General features: G+C 36.9%; 1 protein-coding gene across 3 annotated transcripts in view; it reads right to left on the reverse strand.

The window, feature by feature from the left end:
- Positions 1 to 24,432, reverse strand: part of LOC131066898 (calpain-type cysteine protease DEK1) — a 164,789-nt gene that overhangs the window by 38,393 nt on the left and 101,964 nt on the right. For all 3 annotated transcript variants that reach the window (XM_058001774.2, XM_058001773.2, XM_058001776.2), the window contains exons 19-21: positions 18,576 to 18,953; positions 18,364 to 18,479; positions 17,958 to 18,255 (exon numbers count right to left, since the gene is read on the reverse strand). In XM_058001774.2, the coding sequence (XP_057857757.2) occupies positions 17,958 to 18,255; positions 18,364 to 18,479; positions 18,576 to 18,953 (792 nt within the window). The remainder of the gene's footprint in view (positions 1 to 17,957; positions 18,256 to 18,363; positions 18,480 to 18,575; positions 18,954 to 24,432) is intronic.

Here is a 24,432-nt window from a genome sequence, read left to right on the forward strand (position 1 = left end):
ATCACATTCAACATGGGGCACTAAATAATATCCATAATTTTGATTTCTACCTCTCAATATTTACTCACAAATGCCCAAAAATCCTCGATTTTCCAATCGTGCCAGATAATGTTATATGATTTTTTTTTAAATGTGATGTAAATCTTCCAAAACTTATATTTTATGAGGGGGAATCAGTAGGGGCAGCCCTGCAAATTGGAGCTTAGCTCAAGACGACGCACACCTGGCCCGATCAGGCAAACAGCCAGGCAAGCCTAGCCAGCAAGATTTAAACATTCGACCTACATGGGAAGAGCCCAAATCCTTAACAAAACCATACCAACCAAGGGTGAAAATATCGGATAAAAATCGGAAAAAATCGGCAAAAATTGCGATATATCAGGATCCAAATGGGCGGCAGATTTAATCGGCTTTAGAATCGGCAACGATTTTACCTAAAAAATTGCAGTTTTTTTCTAAAATAAATCGGGGTTTTTTCGGTTTAAATCACGATTTCAAAATAATAAATTGCACCTTCTAATTTCGCCGAAACCCTAAAAGTAAAAACTGGAATACAATAAACGCAGGCGGAAAAAATAAAGTGACAGTTGACACAGCATTTCCCGACAACGCCCGACACTGCATTTCCCTACGCCCGATGCTGCATTTCCCGACGGCCGACGATGCCCAACGCTGCATTTCCCGACGGCCGACGATGCCCAACGCTGCATTTCCCTACGCCCGATGCTGCATTTCCCGATGGCCGATGACGCCCTACGCCTGCCAGTTTTAACATTTTTAACATTATAATTTAAGTTTTAAGAGTTGTAAATTATTAAATTTAAAAATAGTGAGACATTTAAATTTTAAATTATAGAGCTTTATCTAATAATCTATCATGAAATTAACTGAACAAACCCTGCTCTTTCTGTATTTTAATAAAAATTTCATGTCAAACTTTCTCTATTTTAATAGCTATTACAAAGATTATTAAATTTAATAGCTCTGGTTACTAAAGTGAGATTTTTTTTAATAAAAATTTCATGTCAAATTTAAATGGTAATAAAAATCTATCATCAAAAATTTATTAAACTGTTATATATTCGTAATTAGCTATACATGTGTTTTCTTAGAATATTTTTAAGAATTTTTATATTTTCAAATGTTCGATAATTTTGCCAATTTATTGCAGATTTTTTCCCAGTTCCCGATTTAAAAAAAAAAATTGGCCAAAAGATTTATTGCCGATTACAATATTTACATCTTTGATACCAACCGTTCAGGCTAGGGGCAAACCCCTAAATCTTCCTAAACTTCAATTTTTTTTAAAAACTTCAATCGTGCAACTTTTTAAATTTTTTTTGGTATAAACAAAACCTAAACCAAACAAAGAAGACAAATAATATTATCTTCTGTTTCAGCGACCCATTTTCTGAGTCTTCTTCCATTGCAACTCTACTATTTTTTTGGCATTTTTTTTAATTGTTTATTTTTCACTAAATTATTAATATTTAAATTTTAATATTATTTTAAATATATTTTTTTTTAATTTTTTTATCGGTAAAAGGCCGAGGCCAGAGAGATTTTATTAATAAAAAATGATAATTACAACTCCATTCAATGTGGGCACCGGTAGGAAAGAATGGAGGGAAGAAAACCTCCGGTCTAGCCCAGATCCATTAATGGATCAGAAAATTAAAGCTGAAAAAAAAGAACATCATACATGGGTCCCTGGATAATGCAAATCCAGGTGACTCTTCTTGAAAGAATACTAAAGGATCATCCATACATTTCCTTAGTGCTGCGTTTCGGCCCTTCCCTGGAGATGATTCCCTCGATCATGATTATCCACACAACTCAAACTTGAATTTTTATTTTGCCCGGTTTGGATCTAACCAATCCCATGTTCTGCATAAGAGCCTTATTGCACTTTACAGCCCAAAACAACATTAGAATGTTTGTGATAATAACAGACTTCTAAAAAGACAAAATCTTGAAAATTTCTAATTGATTATTAAAGACAACTTCCCTCAGCCGATACCAAGACTTGAAGCTTGTCGAGATGATACCTACAAGAACCCTAATTCCTGCCAAGCAACAGAATACTACAAAAAGTGTTAGCCGGAAAATATAACCCCATCCGTAATTCCTAGCCTATACCAAAACATCCGCTGAATAGCTTAAGAGTTGAGAGCACTATTTTTACATCCAATAATGAAGGATATGCAATCAGAGACACATTTGTTTCCAGACAGCTCTCCCATTTAGAACACTCAAAACGATTTAAACATAGAGAAACCTACCAGCCATCACAAATCTAAATCATGGCGGTAATCCATCTTGATTTGAAAAACCATCCTTTCATAAGACACAAACCGCTTTGCTTATAAAAACCTGCAAAATATATATACATGTATATATGTATATACATGTGTATATATATACATATATATATATATATATATATATATATATATATGTGTGTGTGTGTGTGTGTGTGTATGTGTAATCTCTACATACATATATGCAATTATGTATATATATATGCATATATCTATATAAGAATATACATATTTATATATATATATATATGAATTTTGATATAGGAATTTAATAAAGATAGAGCGGAGAGCAGAGCATCATCATTTCAAGCCCATAGCTAAAGGGCTTCCTGATGAAAACTTCTTCGACAAAAGGCCTTAGGGATTAGAAAATCTTCCCTATAGACAGAATACCATTTATGCGGAAGGATAGAATGTTGCAAATAGAAGAACGAATATAGGAAGATAACTATATATATATATATATCTTGTTGGAGCCGTTTTGATCATAAATTAAGAGAGTGGAATAGAGGCTAAGCTGACAAATCACACAACTAAAACCATAAGCAGAAAACAGTGGGCTAGATAGAGAAAATCATAACTAAGTCTAGAGAGTATATAGATTAAACACCCATAAGTCTTTAAAATATAAGTCTGAGATAGAACGAAAGCAAGACAAAAATGGTTGAGTTTTAAAAGGTGACGAAAGGGAAAACCCTACACAAACCCTTCATTAAAGGTCCAACAATTCCTTGCCCACAGCTCTGATAAACAAAAAGGTCCCAGAAACGAAAGAAGGCCCCTCCTTCAGTAGAAGCCTCATCCTTTCCTTCCCTGCTTATGAGGGCCCCTGGATCCCGAGCATTCTGGTTTTACTGAAGAGGGGGAGGCAGAAGAGGGAGGAATTGGCATATTGTTCGGGATTACTGTGATGTTCTCATCTTCGAGGTAATTGATAAACCATTTGTCGCGCGGGGGCTTTTTAACCTGCAAGAACCATAAAAGGAAGGAAAAATTCCTGCTCCTAATAGGGCTATAAGCTTCAAAGGCCTAAAGATCCTCTATAACCAGAATGGGGAATCATGGCACTGGTCTATTCATCCTGATAAGGATATCGTAATCTCGAGGCTTTGGAGCAGAAAGTTCTTCATCAATGTTGACCACCACCCTCTCCAATTCGCCCAACATTTCCTTTTTGAAGACCTTTTTGCAAAGCTTCACCAGTACATTTTTGTCTTCCTCAAGATGCATAGCTATTGCTAAGAACATCGCTATAATGTCTGGATTAGCTCTAGTCCGGTCCTCATTTAAGATATAATCCCTCCCCAAGGTTTTCATAACAACACCGATAACCAGGGGATTCGAGTGAACCAAAATGCCCTTCAATCTCTCCTCTTTGATTTCCCCTACAAAGGCCATCTGTCGTTTTAGCCCTAGAAGGCTTAGCCGAGTATCCATCTGAGCTAAATGGAGGATAAACTGGGACCTCGACCAAACGGTCTAAATATAGCAGGAGAGTTAATGCTTTGTGAAAATCAGCTCATCTAGCCGTAGAGAAAAGCAGGATGCAGATGAATGATCGATATTGGATGGTCAGGATGCAAATGGAGCGATCTCAAAGCATACCGCCGACTAAAAGCATACTAGAGTACCGTCACATTGGTACTAATCGATCTCAAGGATACTTATGCCTTCAGTCGCAGCAGGAGTGTCACATCTTCATTACTAGAGTACCGTCACATTGGTACTAATCGAGGAGGAGTTGCTGACGAAGGACATCCAAAAAAGGAAAGCCAAACCTTAAGCTAAAAGCCGAAACTTAAGCTAAAACAGCCAAAGTTGGATGCTAAAAAGGCTATACTAAGCCTAGAAGGCTTGGAGAAGAAGATAAGGCTAACTCTGAGGGGATTAATAAAAATTTTATTCCTATTAATATGCAATGAATATGAAAATATAAATACCTATATATCCATGTATATATATATTTCAGTTGGAATGATACATATGAATACATGTCTATATACATATGCATATTCCTATATACCGTTGCATACTGCTAGTCATAAAATCTTACGTACTATCTGATACTATATATCAAAAATATATATACATATGAATAGATTATGTGTATATCTATGTATAATATTCATGGTTTATACATATACAAATAACTCTATACTTTATGTATATAACCATATTGATATCTAGCAGGGTATAAATAAGTATTGGATTATGACTTGAATGCATACCTATATATATGACAGAAACTGCTAATCAGATTATAGGTGTTCATTGTATACCTATATAATGAGAGGGTAGGCAAATATATATATATATATATATATGTTTGATTGTTATATATATAGATATATAGATATATATATATATGAATGAGTAGCTGAGAATAAATAAATTTATATGTATATATAAATACATACCTGTATGAATTTGTATGGGAATGGCTGTATATAAATCTGACTCTTATGAATATCATCATATATATGCATATATATGTAATTATATGTATATATATGTGTGACACTTTAGATATATATATATATATATATATAATATATATGTGAATATATATATGTGTGTGTGTGTGTGTGTGTGTGTGTGTGTAAAAGTGAGTATATATATGATGGTTTTGACCAGGATTTTAAACTCCACGCCTGCTGCTCCTAAGTGAGCCAGCTCAACTAATCAGTTGTTTCCTTGTTTACATGTGATGTTGTCCAACCTTTAAGAGAAGACCTAAGAAAGAGCTTCAAGGAAGATGAATGCCATCAGCTCCCAAGTTAGCTAACTCATCAGCCCTTTTGTTGCCTTCCCTATAGATATGATTGATCGTGAATCTCTCAAAACCCTTGCATAGCTCAATGGCCCATGTCAATAGAGAGTTGAGTCTACATTTGGGCATACTACCTTTTCTTAGAGCGTTGATAATAATTGCTGAATCCCCTTCAATATCCAAATTCTTCACTCCCATCTTTTTGCAAAGATTAAGGCCTTCCAGCAAGGCGACTAATTCAGCCCAGTTATTAGTCTTGTTACCTATAGGGTGAGCCCTGAGGGCAATTTCCTTTCTTTCCCAGTTATGGATAGAACATCCTATCCCTGCCACCCTTGGGTTGCCCCAGGAGGCTCCTTCAAAGTTTAGCTTCAGCCATCCCTTACTTGGAGGATGCCACTTACATGCAGCTTGTTTCCTTAGATTAGCTTCAAGGCCATCCCCAATAAAGGGTGGGATGGATAGTCCCTCCCATATCCCCTTCATCTTCTCATCCCAATAATTTACTGTAGCATTCTTCTTTAGACCGAAGTTGATCAAATTGTTGATTTTTTCAATCATAGCAGCCTCAATTTTATTGATTACCCAATTCACCTCTAATTTTTCATATTTGAAAAGACGCCTATTCCTTTCCTTCCATAATTCCCAAATTATGGAAGATGGAAGAGAAATCCATAAGCCTTCAAAAAGACAGCCTCTTCCATATAGGATTTGAGGATACCTTTGAAGGCCCTTGCTTCCCTAATGTCGCCTCGCCCAAAAAGCATTGTATCATCAACAAATTGCTGGTGGGTAATGGGAGTTAGACCACTGGTAATGGGTAAACCTATGATTCCCCCCTCTACCCTAGCCTTTGAGATAGACCTACCAAGAGCCTCTACCATTATGATGAAGAGGAAAGGAGACATAGGGTCTCCCTGCCTAAGGCCCCTAGAGCTACTTGAAAAACCTTCAAAAGTGCCATTGACCATGACAGAGAATTTGGGCGTGGATATGCATTCAAAAATAAGGTTGATCCAAGATTTGGTAAAGCCAAATGCTTCCAAACATTTGCATAAAAATCTCCAATCTACTTTGTCATAAGCTTTACTAATATCTAATTTGACTAGCATGCTTGGTGCTCCATTGAGCTGGACCGAATGAATAGCTTCCTGAGCTATGATTACCCCGTCATAGATTCATCTATCAGGCACAAAGCTTGTTTGTTCTTCGCTAATGATGATAGGGAGAATTTTTCGAAGTCTAGTTGCTAGAGTTTTGGTAAGTAGTTTATAAAGGGTATTACACAGGGCTATGGGCCTATATTCATTAAAGCTATCAGGTTTCTCTTTTTTCGGAATCAGAACTAAGAAAGTATTGTTGATCTCCTTCAGTATCTTACCTGAGTTTCTAACACCTTCTAAGGCCTCCGATATCTCCGAACCCATAAATCCCCAGCATTTTGGGAAGAAACTGGTTGGGAAGCCATCTGGGCCCGTAGCCTTATCTGGATTCATTTTCATGAGGGCAGATTTGACCTCCTCCTCTGTAAACTTCTCAAGCAGACAGTTGTTGTGTTCTGCATCAATGAGTTTTGGAATATTTTTAATTATATTATGTTGGCCTCTACGGTTTGAAACAACAGTATTGTTAAGGATGCCTTCAAAAGACCTTACTGCCTCCGCTGCCTCCTCTGACGGGTCTTCCAGATTTACTCCTTGGTAGTTCTTAATGTTAGAGATTCAGTTTACCCATCTTCTCTGCTTGGTGCTGTTATGAAAGAACTTTGTGTTGTGATCACCGTCTTTCAACCATGTTTCCCTGGATTTTTGTTTCCAGAAGATTTCTTCTTTAGCCAAAAACTTTTCATACTGAGTTAGTAAAAAATTTTCCTCTAAGAAGAGAGGTTCATCCATCCCTCGATCCAAAACTTCCCTATTAGCATCCTTGAGGTCCTTTTCTACTAATAGCTTCTTATCAAAGATGTTACCGAAGTGCTCTCTATTCCACTCCAAGAGCTTCCTCTTGATTACCTTCAATTTGTTTGCAACAATATACATCTTTGAGCCTGAGAATAATGATTCACTCCACTATTGTTCAATCAGGTTGATGATGTTATCATCCTTATACCACATGTTCTCGAATTTGAACGGGCAGTTTCTTGGTCCTTGATCTACCATAATGTTAAGTTGGAGTGGATAATGGTCAGAACCAGATAAAGGTAGGATCTCTGCTTCCATAGTGTAATTGAAATTCATAAGCCCCCCATGGATAAAAAACCTATCGAGCTTTTCAGCAATATTGCTAAAGCCTTTCCTCCTGTTGTTCCAAGTAAAGGTGGTCTCTGCTATCTGGATTTCCAACAGAGAATTCCGATTAATCCAATTATTGAAGTCCAATGCTATGGTAGGTAGCTTGTTACTACCTCCTCTTTTGTCTGATGCCTTAATGATGGCATTGAAATCTCCTCCAATAATATATATCTCATTCAGATTGTCTCTTAGGAAAGACTCAAGTTCCAACCAGACTTGAGCTTTATCCCTGTTCTGTATAGGACCATATACATTGATCAGGTTAAATCTTAACTTATTATTATAGCAGTTTACCTTGCCACCTATCCAATTTTGTTTTATCTCTGATGGTGTAAAAGAGGACTATCTAGGATCCCAGATGATTGCTAAGCCTCTTGAAGCCCCCTGAGCTGGGGAATACTTCAGTTTTCTAAAACCTAATTTCTTTTCAAAGAGGTCTATCTCGGTTGAGTTCATTTTAGTTTATTGGATTAGAATTATGTCTAGTTTTGATTCAGATATACAGCATTTTATGATACGCTGCTTGTAAGAGTTTCATGGCTCAATGGGGAGGAACTTCCCCTCCCCTACATTAAATAGTGATGATATTTTGGGTTGGCCCATAGCTTCCCCAACTTTGGCACTTAATTCAGCAAGGGATCTCCTCCCTCTCCTTTTAATGGGCTTGGCACAGTCAGGAGAGTCTTTGCTCTCCTCTGTATTATGGATGCCTAGAATGTTTGGGTTCTCATTTTCCAAATTATCTAGGTCAATGAATAATTCTTTTGTTTCCATATTAAGTCAGGTTCGTTCCAATAAGTTTTTCACATATAGCTCCCTCTGCCTATCCAATTCTTCGGAGTCACAAACCTCATCAACAAATTGTTACATTAAGTCATTAACTACTTCTTCCCTAATAAAGTTGGCAATAATGTTGACTTCCCTTTCTACTTGTACTTTCTCTGTTGCTTCTGCCACCACTGGTTCACTATTCTAGGATGGACTATATTCCTTTGCTACCCCACTTTCCTCAATATCCTTATCTTGTGTTGTCGACTGTTCATACTCAGATCCTTTATCTTGAACAGGGGGACACAAATCCTTCACTAGTGGTTGCTCTAAAGGGACTAATTTTACATCTGTTGAAAACCCCAGGGGAATCAAACAGTCATCCTGTCCCTTGTTAATGATAAATTCTCCTCCTTCAATATCCTCAGCATCCTTAGTATCCTCAATATGCCTAGATGGCAAAGGGATTTCCTCAACCACAAAACCCCCCTTTTCTAGATTAAAACTAATGTCAACCCCAGGAATCCTACTGGATCTCAAATGAGAAGGAGGCAGAACTCAAGTCGATGCAGGGTCTAGATCGAGAATCCCTTTGAAGAATTCAGGATAGACAAGGAAGGATGACACCCTTGATTTAATCTCAACAGGTTTTAAGGTTTTAACACTAATGTCCATATTAATTATCATCACGAAGTTCGCATACTTCCTATATTTATCACTAAGTTCTACAAATTTGCAAATGTGATTACCAATTTTTCTAATAATTTCAATATCCATTAGTTCAATTGGGAGGTTAGGCATCAATACCGGTCTATCTATCTTTAGAGATTGTATCTTATTAGGGTTAAAATACGGAATCCAATCTAAACAACAAAAATCATAACCTTTGAAAGTCGAAGATTTACCTGTTAAGAGTTCCTTCGTGTCTTGAATTACCACAATCAATATACAAAAAACCTTTGGGCAGGATAGCTATACTTACTATCCAATTGAAGGATGACATAAACCAATTTGCAATAGCCTCCGATGAGATTCCAAGACCCTGCCATCTCGCAAAAACTCTGAAGGCCTTGCAAGATTGTTGAATCCGCTTAACCAGATTCTCATTAATCTCTAAAACATTGACCAGGTCTATGTTAGGATCCATGTTTGAACCCGACCCCGCCATTAAGGTTTAGAAGGCAGTTGGGCTGTCTTACCCTTACTCAAAGAAGCTTTAGGTTCAGCTTGAGGTTGAGCCGGCCTTCTAGGTTTATTAATTTTGCTTTTACTATTATATTCTGAAAAAAGGGTAGCCTGGGGATCTGGTTTTAAATAACCTTCCTCAAGATTTTGCAGCTGATTGAACTTATTGAAAGTGGTCGGCCTAGAATTGCCATGGCCACAATCCCTACCAATCGCGGCCCTTGGAGGGTTTATCATGGCTGCCCTACGAGCCCTCCTAGGTTTCACCACTTGCCATTCCGTCTGCTCCTGAGGTAGGGGAGCCCTAATCCCCGGGTTACCATAACCAAGCGCATATTTAGTGCGCTCAAAAAACCATTGTTGGTGGAGAAGATCTGGTGATTTCCTTAGACGAAATCGGGATGAAAAATTCGCTCGATGCCTTCTCTGCCTTTTTTCGCACATTTTTTATTCAATAAATAATAATATTGAAAAATCGCCTTTTTGATAATTAATAAGTTATCACATTTTAATTTATATTTACTTATTTCATTATATTTTTTAATTTTTAATTAAGATTTTAAAAATTAAAGTGAATGAGCTTTCATTTTTTAAGTTTAGATTATTATTTTTTAATATATTTAGATATATATTTTTTATTTATATTTAACTTTTGTTTTATTTTATTTTGGATTTAACTGAAATTATTGTTAATTTAATTATAGATTCTTGTTTGTATATTTTTTTGCAAATTGCAAATTGTTAAATCAAATTATAATTATTTATGTCGCAATTATGTATCATATTGTTTTTGAAGTAATGAAAATATCCTCTAATAACTTAGAGGATCATGTTAAATATATGTGTATGTGTTTTTTAAGAATGTTGTATCTAGCCATATCCATATTGGGAGTCCTTAAAAACTAAGATACTGGTTCTTGGCATTTTAGGCTAACTCGGGTCCTGGTTCTTGCCCTGTCCTGGTCCTTCCCGAGTTCTCCCTGTGTTCCACCCGGGTCCTACCCAAGTGGATGGGTTCTCTGTGGGTCCTGTGTGGTATTGGGAGTCCTTAAAAACTAAGATACTGGTTCTTGGCATTTTAGGCTGTGCCCAAGTCCTGGTTCTTGCACAGTCCTGGTCCTCCCTAGTTTCCACCCAGATCCTGCGCAGGAGGATGGGTTCTCTGTGGGTCCTGTGTGGCAGGACCCACAAAGAACCCATCCACCTGGGCAGGACCCGGGTGGAACCCAGGGAGAACCTAGGCGGACCTAGGAGAACCCAGGCCCGTGGGTTCCAAAAAATGAGGCCCACAGGTCATAAAAACACAAAAACCAATAAAAAAATACTTTTTTTAATATTTTTTTAACATGTAAACCCATGTCTCTCTAATCCTTTCCAATATGCTTCACTGGTCTGCTCTGAATTTTGTTCTTATCCTCTACATAAGGCTTCTCATATATTCTCTTCTTCTATCGCACCAAGCTGTTCTAGCCTACTGCAGATCTGCTTTTATTTATGTCCTTATTCTGTTCATCCTTCTATCCTAATGCTATTCTTATTCATCTCAGTCGTGCTCTAACTTAGGATCCTATTTTCGTGGTTGAATGATGTTGTATTATATTATTCTCTGTAATATCTTATATGTTTATAACTGCTGTAATATATCATTGCAGCAGTCAAATTGTATATTTCATTTTTGTATGCATTGTATCATTTTAATAATCAATAATGGTAGTGATAGTTTATAAATTATATAATTATATTTTATAATTTTGATGTTTGAACCCGTACCCATACCCAAGAACCCATTTATATAATTTGATGTAGTGATAATTTATATATATACGGAAGAACCCGTACCCGTACCCAAGAAGAATTTTTTTTGCTGAAACCGTACCCGAATCCAAACCCGAACCGGTAACTTAGCTTAAAAATGGCCATATCTGTATCCAATATCATATCTGTATTTGTATCTGTATCCGTGTCTATGCAACTTTGTTTATGATACTCGTTTTTATTAAAACCTTCCTCTTTCCTCACTAGATTATTTACACACCTATTTGTTTGGAAAATATTTTAATGTACCCCTTTTTGTTACCCGCCATAGCTTGCAGATTGACATTCACATTGATTTTGCATGTGATAGTTAAAAATTGGAAAAGTAAGCTACCAACTCAATTAAATACAGTGTTCCACGAGCGTTGGGGACGGGGGGACGGGGGGGACGCGTTTCCGGGACGAGGGGACCAAGGGCCTAAGTTTGGGGACGGCGGGGGGACGGCGGCGGGGGGGAGGCGGGGTGGTGGTGCTGATATAGTTATACATATACATATAGTACTTGAAAAACTAGTTTTGAAAAGATGTATGACAGTATTACAGAGTAAGAATTACATTTCAAATGAGACTATAGGAAATTTGAAATACTAAATCTAAATACCAAGATTTCTAAGTTGTGTTGTTATATGGAGCCTAATCAGACTTGGAGGTTAGATTTTCCCTACTTCTATCGATGCGGTTTCCCCCTATATTTTTCAACGGGGGTTTGGGTGCAGCGCCCCCAAGTTGGGGTCAAGGGGCATCGCCCCTTGCGGGGTCAAGGGGCAGCGCCACTTGCGCGTTCCCTATCGCGATACAGGGCGGGGTCGAGGGGCAGCGCCCCTTGCACGTTCCCTATCGCGATACAGGGCGGGGTCGAGGGGCAGCGCCTCGCGAGGCCAAAAATACTTTTATTATTATCTAAAGGCGTCGGGTGTTATTTTTCTATTGGCCCACATCCAATTAGAGTTACCCCTTAACCCTCAAAAAACTTTAAAAATCACTTTTTTTTTTAATTTTAATTTTAAACGTCTCTCGAAGGACATGGAGACGCCCAAACGTCTCCCAAGGAGACGTGGAGGCGTCTCCATGTCTCTCTTGGAGACACCTAGACGTCTACCAAGGAGACGTCTCCACGTCTCCACGTCTCCCTGGGAGACGCAGGGACGTGGGGACGTTTCTGACGGGGGGACGCGTCCAAAAAGGGGGGGGACGCGTCCCCGTGGAACACTGATTAAATATGTGATAAAAGAAATATCATTGCACATAAAATCATAATAGACTAAATGCACATTCCAAGAAAATGCTATTAATTTTTGTATGGATACTATATTAGCTGCAACTAAACGAATACAAAAAAAACTAATTTAAGATTCACGTTACTGTACAATTCAATTTTACAATGTACCAGCTTGTCCCCTAGAGGCCCTATGGAACACAGCTTGAATGTTGTGTCAGTCTACTTAAGGGTTTCTTGTAGGAGGCATTATTTTAACTGTGGCTATATCTAGAACATAGAGAAATTTGTTCAGAAACACTGCAAAACAAAAAGTTTCTTTAATATTTGATTTTGTTTCTAATTACTTTTCTGGCTGACTGACTACAAAACAAAAATATTGGTCTGCTTGGGTGTCTATTTTCGCCACAACTTTTTGCAAGAGTTGTCTACTCCCTTCAAATTTGAATTTTTGTTATGCTGGGTGTTGCTTGTCTTTTTTATTGCTTGGCTTGCCTCTAATGGACCCATCATTCCTGGCGACCCTTCTTTGTTTGTTGCAATAGGTTTGACCCTTACTTTTCTTATGTTGATTTTATTGCCCAATTTAGTTGCAAGCCTCAATAGTTAATACAAATTTAATCACAAGTAACTTTTCTAATGTTAGCACATTTAATTGCTGACTTCATATGACTATATATAACAAACAAAACAAAAAAATAAGCCATAGTCCCTCATTAATTTAAATCAAATCATGTTTTAATAAAGATAGTATTGCCTAGTATTATATATCAAACATCAATAAAATTAATAATATTTATGAGCATTAACTTTCTTTATAGTTTTAATATAATATTGAATATTAAGAAACTAATGATAGATATTAATATTAACTTTAGATTTTTGCTTATACACCTGAGTTAGGCACCCAAAAGCCACCAAAAAAGAGCATTTGAAGCCCAAATTCTGGTAGCATTGAGCTCCCAAGATCCATTTAAAAATCGCATCCATCCTAACCTCATCATTCCTTGAAAACCTTGGAAAAAATTATCCCACCACATAAGCAATGAAAAACACTCAAACGCCACAACCATGCCCATTCTCCAATATCTTCCAAACTGCAGCCATACGAAAAAAAGCTCAAAAACCAGAAATAAAACCTTCACACTATATTGATTTCATTCCAAAACACCCTCACCTTCATCATATACAACCAAATGCCAAACAGAAGGCTATGTTGAAATCAACACAAGTAGAGCACAAGTGAGAAAGTGAACTGTGATACATCTTAACAATAGCCAAAATCATTAGCATATATAGAATGAATTCTGTACATGTGCGCCTTTACACACATAGAGAAGCAATATTGAAACTAATCCAACCAGAGACCTATGTAATAATGATTTAACAATCCCACACAAAAAACGTGGACAAGCCTCAAAATCCATACAGACCCATCCCCAAAAAAAAACCCAGAAATGAAAAAAGCTACCATTAGTTGGAGGGTAGAGAAAAACCATTGCAGACAAGTGTGCCGTAATGAGCCTTGTGGAAGGGTGGTAGCACAAATTATGCAAGCCTCACAAAGACCCCATATGCAAGTTTACATTTATCACTTCTTTCTAACTTAGGAAGCGGACGTACCTCAACCAGGTTGTTTACAAACTTACCAATGTTGGCTTCCAATAAGAGCTTAACATTGAGGACCTTTGCTATTTAGTATTTCTTTAATGCCTTGATGTATCTATGCTTGCCTTTCTTTTAAAATATGAAAATGCTCAAGCTTGCAATTGATGAAAGATTTTGCCTAATTTACAACGCCATTAATATCATCGTGGAGCAAGAAGATGCCTACAAAGCAAAGCATAGTTGTGCATCTAAGTGATTGAGTTATGTCGAGAACATTCTACCATCCCAATGATTGGCCAAGATCCAACAGCCTCTTCAACATAGCATCTCTAACACCAACACATGGAACCCCATCCATCTCCTTGGGAAGCTCCCAAATACACAGCCCACAATAAGAGAGGTCTGGATTGGAAATCTCACTCTCGATGAATGAAATAATTCTCCACCATCTTGGTGCTATTAATCCCCTCCTTCCACTGCCATCCCTTCACTCTTTACACCTCCACCCCACAATCCTGTCATATCCTCTTCGCTTTACCACCCATGGAAAGCATGTTGATTTCACCAAACCAGAGAGTAAAAGCCAAGGGAGGAGAGGCAATGTAACCACAGACACAATGAAGGCAATGAAAAATTTCACATTATTTGTCTGCCCTTGATTGACTGCCCAATCCACCACAAACCACCTTGTTTTCTGATGTGGTTCGCTCCCCATATATTAAATGAAGATATTAAATGAGGTTATCCCTGATTATATCTAAACCCATCCTGGATCCAATAATACTATTTGATATGCTCCGTCTTCTAGGCCCAAGTCTTGTCCCTGCCTCATGTAGCCATTGTAACTAGGGCGAAATTAATTTCATTTATAAATTTATTATTATATTACATATTAACTTTATAAATATTGTATAAGGCATAAATAGGTTGTTACACTACACAAATTTACTATCGTAAATTCTAATGTTATTGCTGTCAACAAAATGATTTACAACCATTTGACCACAAGCAAATTAAGATAAAATATTTAAATACTAAAGTTCCACAGAGTCTCTAAGACATGGCAGCACAGAGACAACAAAAAATAATCTTATACTTTAAAATTTATATTAAATTCCATGATTTCATCGATGTTTGCAATACAAAATTAAAGAGTTACACACAAGGATCTAATGACTAAATGAGTTCTTGCATTCTCCACATTGTGAGAATGTGAGAATTTTTAAATCCACTTTTAACTCCTAAATCCATAGAGCAGACCATTTCTTTGCCCACTTCAAGCTGGCCTTTGATTAGAGATAACAAATACAGCAGAACATTATGAAATGTACTAAGCACAAGAGGTGAAGTAAAAATTTACAATTTTGCCAAATTGCAGACATCACATAGGTATTGATAGAAAAATCAAACTTTTACATGATTAATTTTTGTGTTTAGTTGAAATTCAAGGTTTAAAAAAGAGGATAAAACCAATATTAAGTTAAAGAATTTAATTTTTCTAATAAGACTGAATAAAGAGAATATTGTAGATGTTACAAAAGCATGGTTGTGTAACAGCCAGGATGGAGGTTAACAATAAGGGCTGTGCAGTTGAAAAAGTCAAATATCCTTATTCTTTACTAATTTTCTTCTCTGTTAATAGAGTTCAAATACAATTCTAAAAAAAGATCATCTTTATTAGATGAAGTGGGGACACCATGCTGTCCCCAGCCATTCCCAGACACCCTTCAAGGGAAATGTCCCCAGGGACATTCCCTGCACTGCAGAGCCACTCTGCATGTCAAGAGAGGCAGCCTGCGACATTTAATCCATCTGCCCACATTCGCCAGTGTGCAGATTTTTCCCCAAGGATGCCTCCCTGTGGAGCTCTCATAAATACAATTTTTATTCACCCAATGCCACCACCCTCAATACATATTGACTAAAATAAATTGGAATAGGCCCTTCACTCTTATATACTAAGGGGTATATTGCTTTATATTTTCTTTAGTTTAAAACACCCAATATTGCTCTCGCTGTGAGGAACTCACGGTGTCCCTAAAATATGCTTTCTTAAAAACAAATCCTTGGTGGCATTTTCCAAGTCACTTATGATTCTTCATATTTCTTAAATACCATTACTTCTGTTTTTCTAAACTTGAGCGTTCAACATACATCTTTTATAAACTTAATTTGGGCTTTGCTTTAAAAAAGCAAACATTTGATAGGAGAACAGAACTGTAGAAACTAACTATATAATATTATGCAAGAACCCTGATTTTGATAGTTCAACATTCACAGGTAACAGCTATCCATTTGAAACTGACATATTACACAAACAATTCTCCAAGGTAATGGGTCGCAGTTGTGTAGATAGACTCAGACTTGAGCTACACAATGTCTGTTTTCACACACTGTCAAACTGCATATTTATGAATATTGATAAATTTACAATTATGGAGTAAAACCTGGCAAACATTGCATATCTTCTCATACATTTAGGATTGCCAGTAGCTATGTATCACCACAGATGGAAATTGGGCAATTTTGCTTTTAAAAGAAAATGATATACAAACTTGATTGACTGATTTTACTACAATAATTTATATTAGAGTGGTTAGAGTTCTTATTTGAAATATAACATATTCATGAGGGTAAATTATTTTGGAATTTGCTTGATTTGACAAATCCTAATTTTGATTTTATTATAAGCTGAATCATTTTGCACAAGATCTAGTTTCATGGGTCATGCCTTTTGGTATGTTTTTACAACGCCTAGATAAAGGAAAAGAATTGTTAAACTACATACTGTTGTTTGTAACTAGGTGAAGATGGGTTCGGATTGCCTTAAGGCAACATCCGAACCCATATAGGACAGGGTCCTATCCTAAAGGGGTAACGTGCCCCCAAGTTGAGCCCAGCCCTATACCTCCACGCCACCCTAAATACTCCACGCCACAATAAATAAATTGGTGCCAAAAGAGGGAGGCCGACTTGGACTTAATAAAGGCTAAGGACTCATATAAATAAAGTCATCTTGCAAATACAATTTAACGATTGAGGAATATGCGAACTAGCTCTGCAAATAAGAGGTGCGAATTTACCCAAGGATTGTGCGAACTTGTCCAAGGATTGTGTGAACTTATTCAAGAAAAATTAGGGCATTTTGGTGCAGTCTTGAAGCATGCAAAAGGGGCAGATCTGATATGTAAAGATCAGATTCAGAAAAGCAAGCTCAGTATTGTATATTGTGCAATGAGAGTGAATACATAATCTGACCTGTGGGTCTTTAATGCTGGGTTTTTCCTCATTGGAGGTTTTCCCAGGTTATTTGTGTTTGTCTCTTGGCTCCTTGTTTCATTCTTGAATTTACTTGATTATAGTTTACTAAATTACAAATCTGAGTACTGATCTAGGGCACGAATTTAACACATACCACAAGAGTGCAAGGCAAGGACACGAGTGAGTCTGTACCAAACTCTCAGAGATAATTGAAAATGTCAAATGAAAATAATTCCCAAAATCATCTACACTGTGAATAACATAGTATCTAACCTATGGTAGAAATTTAGTCTCCCTTTGTCTTCACCATATCAGTGGTAGCCATAATTTTCTGCTTGTGAAAAATAAATCACAACCGTCACACAGATGTACCATGCCTGACACCATACCTCAAATGCAATTAAAGCATAGTGACTTTGTTTTTTACAATAGAGAACAATTTTCAAAATTTAGAAATTTCAAATACTAAGCTGATTGGTAGTCTTATAATATTATATGTATATCGCATGTGTTGCAGTCACTCCTTCAAAAAAAAATACTAAATGCTTCCAACAAAGCTCAGTAATATTATTGCTCAGACTAAAAGAAATCATGACTAATAATCAGACAGAATGGAAGACGCCACATATACACACACAGACCATTTGTATGCATATTCTCAGTACAAGAAGAAATTGCAGCAGCCCCAATCTATTATGTGGGTTTTCCAATATATAACAGACCTGTTCGGCTCGATGAGCCATCTGTGCTGTGAGAATACGATGTGCAATGCTAGAAACCTTCTCACGTGCTCCTGCATCATCCAAAAGTGCATCCCCACCAACTGCCCGTACAGCTGCTGCCATTGCTGCTGCCTCTTTGCTTCCTGCATTTGGAATAGACGATATAAAAGAGGCTTCAATCTCTTTCCATTTTCGTTCTTCTCTTTCCAATAAAACTTTTCGTCTTTCCTTTCCTTTCCCTTCCTCTTCCCTCCTTTGCATCAACAATTCCTCCTCCATCTCTTTTTCACGAATGTAACTGAAGGAAATTCAAATTGTGCTTTTAGAAGACAGCCAAAAAAAATATTGCAGCATTAATAAAGTTAATGAACCTTTGGGAATATATCCAGGCGATATAAATAGTCACCTTTCTTGAATCATTTCAAAATGCCTGCGATCTTCAGGCAACCATTTTTGGATTTTCTTAGCACTTAGATCTGAAAAACCGATGCTATCCAGGAATAGCCGCAGGCGGACTTCATCCTGTCAAAATATTAATAGACAAGATTATGACCCATGTCCAAAGTACCCATGTTTAGAGTAGAAATAAGTATATGTTCTAGCAACATGCAAATTCACCTGTACTCTTTCAGCTTTTTCTGCTAAACCAAGCAACAGAAGCAAATAACCCCCAAACTTATCCCACATATATACCCACTCAGTATCAATAGCTTCCTCCAATGCCAAAATGCGAGCATGTGCACACATTTTTCTCCTGTACCCCACTTCAGAAGATGCTTCATGTCGGTATGTTAAGGTCAGTTTTGGGCTACAAAATAATATGCCTGCAGCAGCTTCCTCATTCCTTAAGCATTCACGAAGCTTCACAACATCTGCCCTTGGAAGCACAATATTGCCAGCCCTGTCTCTCCTAGCAGCTGGATCTCCAGCTAAAAGGGGAGCAGAACTTGCGGACCTTTGTGGTGCTGAGTATGTACCTGACAAAGCATTTCTGGCCTGTTTTGCCATAAAATAGATTAAATGGCATTTATCAGAAAACTGGCATACCAAGCAATTGCAGACAATCTCAATCTTTCACTCAAACGAAGTAAATCATAAACCAATTGAATAGTGCAAAAGACCAGTTGTTTACATAAATGAGCAATAAGTTAGAATATGTTAGTGTCAAAGAACAGAAGTTTAGATGAATGAGAAATTGGTTAGGAAAAAACACTCCAACATAAAATATGAACAATGTAATATAAAGTATGTCCTAGACATAAAAACCTAAATAAGAAATAAATATTTTCAAAAGATTTTTCCATACCATCAATTATTTAAAAACCACGAGAATGGAGAGTGGCTAATTGTAAATTGACTAGAAGACCAAAAAAAACAAATTTAGAAATATTGATCTCTGTTTCCTAAAATACATAAAAGGATGTATAATTAATTAAAGATATATAGTTAACTATGTTGCAAGGATCACACCCTGGCCTGCCAGATCCGGGTGCGGTTCGCATTTGCAAACTTCCAAGGACTGAATCCTCATTCCTACACAAGAAGATTGTAGAAGGATTTTTTGCAAAGAGAAAAGATTTTTTTCAATAATTTTTTTTCCTCCATTTTTGTTTTACAAACATGAAATAAATTATTTGTTTTGTTTATCTATTTATTTTTTTCCATTCTTTTATGAATGTATTAAAGATTCAAAACAGCTAGGGTTTCTACATCTTTTTTTGTGTTTAATTTTTATTTTTTGTTTTGAACGAGTACACAAAACTTCTTGCCATAGAACTTCTTGCCATAGACATTAGAATGGCAACTAGTTCTACCTCCACTAGTCAACCTACATTCAAAACAAATCAAAATTCTCCTCCATGGAAATATGCTGATATGCTACAACCAGTTCCAGGAGGTGCAGAAAACATTCTAGTTCATATTTTTGGGTAAAATCCCATTTGTGTGGAACACCTAAAAAAGGCATCAAAACTTGCCCAAGAAAAAAGTGTACCTATACTAGAGGAGACAGAGTTAAAATATATCAAGAAGCACGAAAAAGCAGATGAATGAGAAGCACGTAAATTAAATAAGCCCGTTAAAAAAGGATCAAAGTGAATGCAGCCACCATCTGCTTCCCCAATTTTTGCCACACCTAATTTTCAAAGTGAACAACCCACTGTAATCAAAGATCAAAGGGACCTTTGGAATCTGCATTTCAAAATGAGAGTCAAGACATTGCCGACCAACATGTAGCAAGATGTATTTATCAAATGGGTTGGCTTTCAACGTTGTTTGCACCCCATACTGGAAAGAGATGTTGAAAAAATTTACTGAAGCTCCAAAAGGGTACAAGGACCCAGGTTATGAGAAGGTACAAGACACCTTGTTGGAAAGAGAAGTCAAGAGGGTTGATGATGCATTGAAGCCCATAAGGGATTCATGTATTGAGACAGGTGTGTCCATTATTTCAGATACGTGGAAAGAAGCAAAAAAGTCGTAGCTTGATTGATATCATAGCAAGTTCCCCTAAAGAGGCAATGTTTTTTACTATCATGGATTGTGAGAAGTAGGTAAAAGTTTGACAATTTATAGCTGATATTCTCATCGCAGCCATTGAGATTGTGGGACTTCATAACGTTGTTCAAGTCATAACGGACAATGCAAAGAAATGTAAGATGTTGGGTTGTTGGTTGAGGAACGATATCAACATATCTTTTGGACAACTTGCGCAGTCCACTCACTAAACCTTATGCTACAAAAGAATGGGAATAAAACAAGGTTGCAGGGAAACGTACCCTGGACCCCTGGAGACCCGAACCGGATACTTGTTAGCGTATCCCATGTGCGAGTCGCCAGTGGATGCGTTTCCACTTTCAGGAGACGTGGGCAGGAGTCGGCAGGGCGTCTCCCGACATATCCGGGCCAGGAAAAAAATTAAAAATAAAAAAACGCGTGAAAAAGGTGAAAAAACCCTAAAAATTGCGATGTCACAACCACATACGACGGCCAAAAAGTCAACGAAACCCTAACACGAATCCATTTACGTCGTGCGAAAACGAGTTGCCTTGCGTGAACACTAATTGCAGCCGCACGAAGTCCAGAATAGCGCCCAAACACTGGTTTTACGATTCGGATTTGCAAGAGATTTAAACACGATTTGCAGCCAACAACAGGTTTTTTTATTTCGCATTCAACTTCGGCTTTAAAATTTTAGTTTTGTCTACGTTTTTGCTGGGTCCGTCTACATTTTTACTTGGTTACAATACGCAATTCATCGATTTTTCATTTTTCACAGTTCATATACTATGAAATGTGAATTTGTTTATAGTTTTAACTAAAAACTAAAAACTAAAATATTATAATATTAATAATTATATACAGTTTAAAATTTATATACATTTCATAATAATAATTTATTTCACAATATATAAACTGTGAAATGTGAATGTTTCACAGATAATATACTATGAATGCAATTTTAATTTTTTTTAATGTAATAATAATATTTTTTTTATTTTCAACTTCATATACTTGAAAATAAAAAATATTATTATTAAATTAAAAAAAACTAAAATTGCATTTTAATAATTTATTTAATATTTTAATTTATTAATAATTTCAATTTGTAATATTAGCCATTTTACCAGAATATTAGCCATGTGTAATATTACCGGATTGAGCAGTAAGAAAAAAAATTAAAATCCTCATATTCTTTTGTTTTAAACTTTAATTTTTTATTCAGATTGAGCATTCAAAATGTCGGGTGGAGGAAGACAAGGGTTGTACCCACTATGGAAGTATGTTGACCTTGTTTCGGGGCCAAAAGGATCAAGTGGAACAGCCACTATCAAATGTAAACTTTGTCCATTGGCATGGAAAGGTACATACATGAGGGTGAAGGCTCATTTCCTCCACCTGCCATGTAATGGTGTTGAAGTTTGTACAAATGAGTCTGAAAGATATGATGCTGTGAGAGAAGAGGAAAGGGCTGATGGGAAAGTTACTATGCAAAGCTCTCATGCTTCAACAAACGTGGCAACTACAGTAGCTTACAGTCATAATATAGAGTTAGAGGTGGATGTGACTTCTAGAGATGTAGCAATTGAATAGGGTCACAAAAAACCACACATTGGCAGCTCAAACCCCATTGGAAGATTGTTTGATGTGCAAGGTCGAGAAGCAGTTGATGCAACCATTGAGCGATTCTTTTATGCAAACGATATACCATTTAATGTTGCTCGCTCTCCATTCTATGAAGAGATGGTCTGTGCTATCAATAATGCACCCGCAGGCTATAAACCACCTAGGTATGAGAAGTTTCGCACTACTCTAGTTGATAAAGAAAAAAGTCGATTAGAGGAACAAACTGCACCATTGAAAAGAGTGTGGGCTCAAGAAGGATGTAGTATTGTGATGGATGGGTGGACAAATGCTAGGAATCGTCCACTACTTAATATCATGGTAACATGCAGCAAAGGGCCTTATTTTTTGAAGGCAATAGATTGTTCAGAGCAAGAAAAAAATGCAGAATTTCTTCATAGCCAGCTATGTGACAGCATTGAAGAGGTGGGGGCATCACATGTAGTCCAAGTTGTTACTGATGTTGCCCTTGTTTGTAAAGCAGCAGGCATGTTGGTGCAAAAGAGGTACAGGCAGATATTTTGGACACCATGTTGTGTGCATTCGTTAAATAATGCTCTCAAGGGTATTGGCAAGTTCCAATGGATTTCAGATCTCATAGAGAAGGGCAGAAAGATACAAATGTTCATATATAACCATCACCACACACAAGCCATTTATCGTAAATTTGCCAAGGTGGAACTTCTCAAACCTGTTGACAAACGTTTTGCTTCTTACTTCATTCTTCTTGACCGCCTTTGTGAAGTCAAAGGAGCTTTGTGTTCCACGGTTGTTAGTGATGCATGGGCAGCTTGGAAACAATCTACATCAGATATTGCAGTTGAGGTGAGAGCTATGGTCCTTGATGAGCATTTTTGGGCTGATGTTAAGTTTGTTGTGGACTTTATTAAGCCCATATGTGAGGTGATCAAATTTACAGATTCAGATAAGGCATGTTTGGGAGAGGTTTATGAAGCAATAGATCCCATGTGTGAAAGAGTAAAGAAGATAACCAATGCAAAAGATATTTCTCTATATCCTTTGATAGAAGAAAAGTTACATGGAAGGTGGAACAAACTTAACACACCTCTTCATTATGCTGCCTATGCCCTTGATCCTAAATGGTATGATATAGAAGTGACCAAAAAGAGAGCTCCGTATCAGGATAGAGAGGTAATGAAGGGCTTTTGGGCTGCGGTTAAAAAAAATCTATGGCCGAGGTGAGGAAGCTTCGGTTATGAGGACTCAATGGAATAAGCTTTCACGTGGGCAAGGTGATTTTGCTTCTATGGAAGCTATATATGATATGAAAGTAAAGAAAGACCCTATAGAGTGGTGGTGGAATCATGGAAGTGAAGCCCCTGAATTGCAATCATTTGCAATACGATTGCTCTCACAAGTGGTTAGCTCTTCATCTTGTGAGAGAAATTGGAGCACTTATGGGTTCATTCATTCACTAAAGAGGAACCGATTAGGATCAAAGAAAGCAGAGAACCTGGTGTACATTCATAGCTCACTTCATCTTCTCTCTCGTGTAGATCCTAAATACAATGAGGGTCCTTCAGCAAAATGGGATCAAATTTCACCTAATGGAGAAGTTGCAGCCATTGTAGATGAAGTGGTTGAAGCAGATGGACTAGCTGATTTACCCCCTGTTATTCTACCATCAGAGTAACCTGAATTCGAGAGTGATAACTATTTGGAGAGCCTCATAGCTGAGGACCTTGATATGGATGATCATGGCGAAGAAGAGTAGCTTATAAATATAAAATTTCTGATTTTTGCTTTCAGTTTTTGGTTTGCGTATCAGCTTGCTGTTTATTAAGCTATTTTCAATATGTAATCAGTATCACTAATCAGTTTGAAACTGTGACACAATGATTGTATAGTATTTTGATCCTAAACTTCATAGTTAATACTTAATGTTATTTCTTGTTTTGAAAGTTCAATGTCATCACATTTTCAGATTTTCTATAAATTATTAAATTATATTAAAAAAAAAAATTGTCGTCTCCAAGTACCCATGTCTCCTATTTTGAAAAAACAGCCATACCAGTACCCGACGTCTCCAAGAACCCCCGTACCCATGCAACCTTGGAATAAAATTGATTGGATCTAAGAAGTGTATACAGAGGTTGAGGACATCCAGATGTACATCATCAACCACCACATGTCTCAAGGAATTTTTAGATCATTTTCAAAATTAGAGCTATTGAAGGTAAGCGAAATAGTATAAAATTTTACATTTTCTAAAATTCATAACTTGATTGTGTATCATATTCTTCTTTAAAGTTTGTTTTATAATTTTAATCATTTTGGTTTTAATTTCTACTACAGGCTGCAGAGACCTGTTTCGCCTCTAACACAATCATCT

Source organism: Cryptomeria japonica, chromosome 9 (assembly GCF_030272615.1).
Source record: "Cryptomeria japonica chromosome 9, Sugi_1.0, whole genome shotgun sequence".
NCBI lineage: Eukaryota > Viridiplantae > Streptophyta > Pinopsida > Cupressales > Cupressaceae > Cryptomeria > Cryptomeria japonica.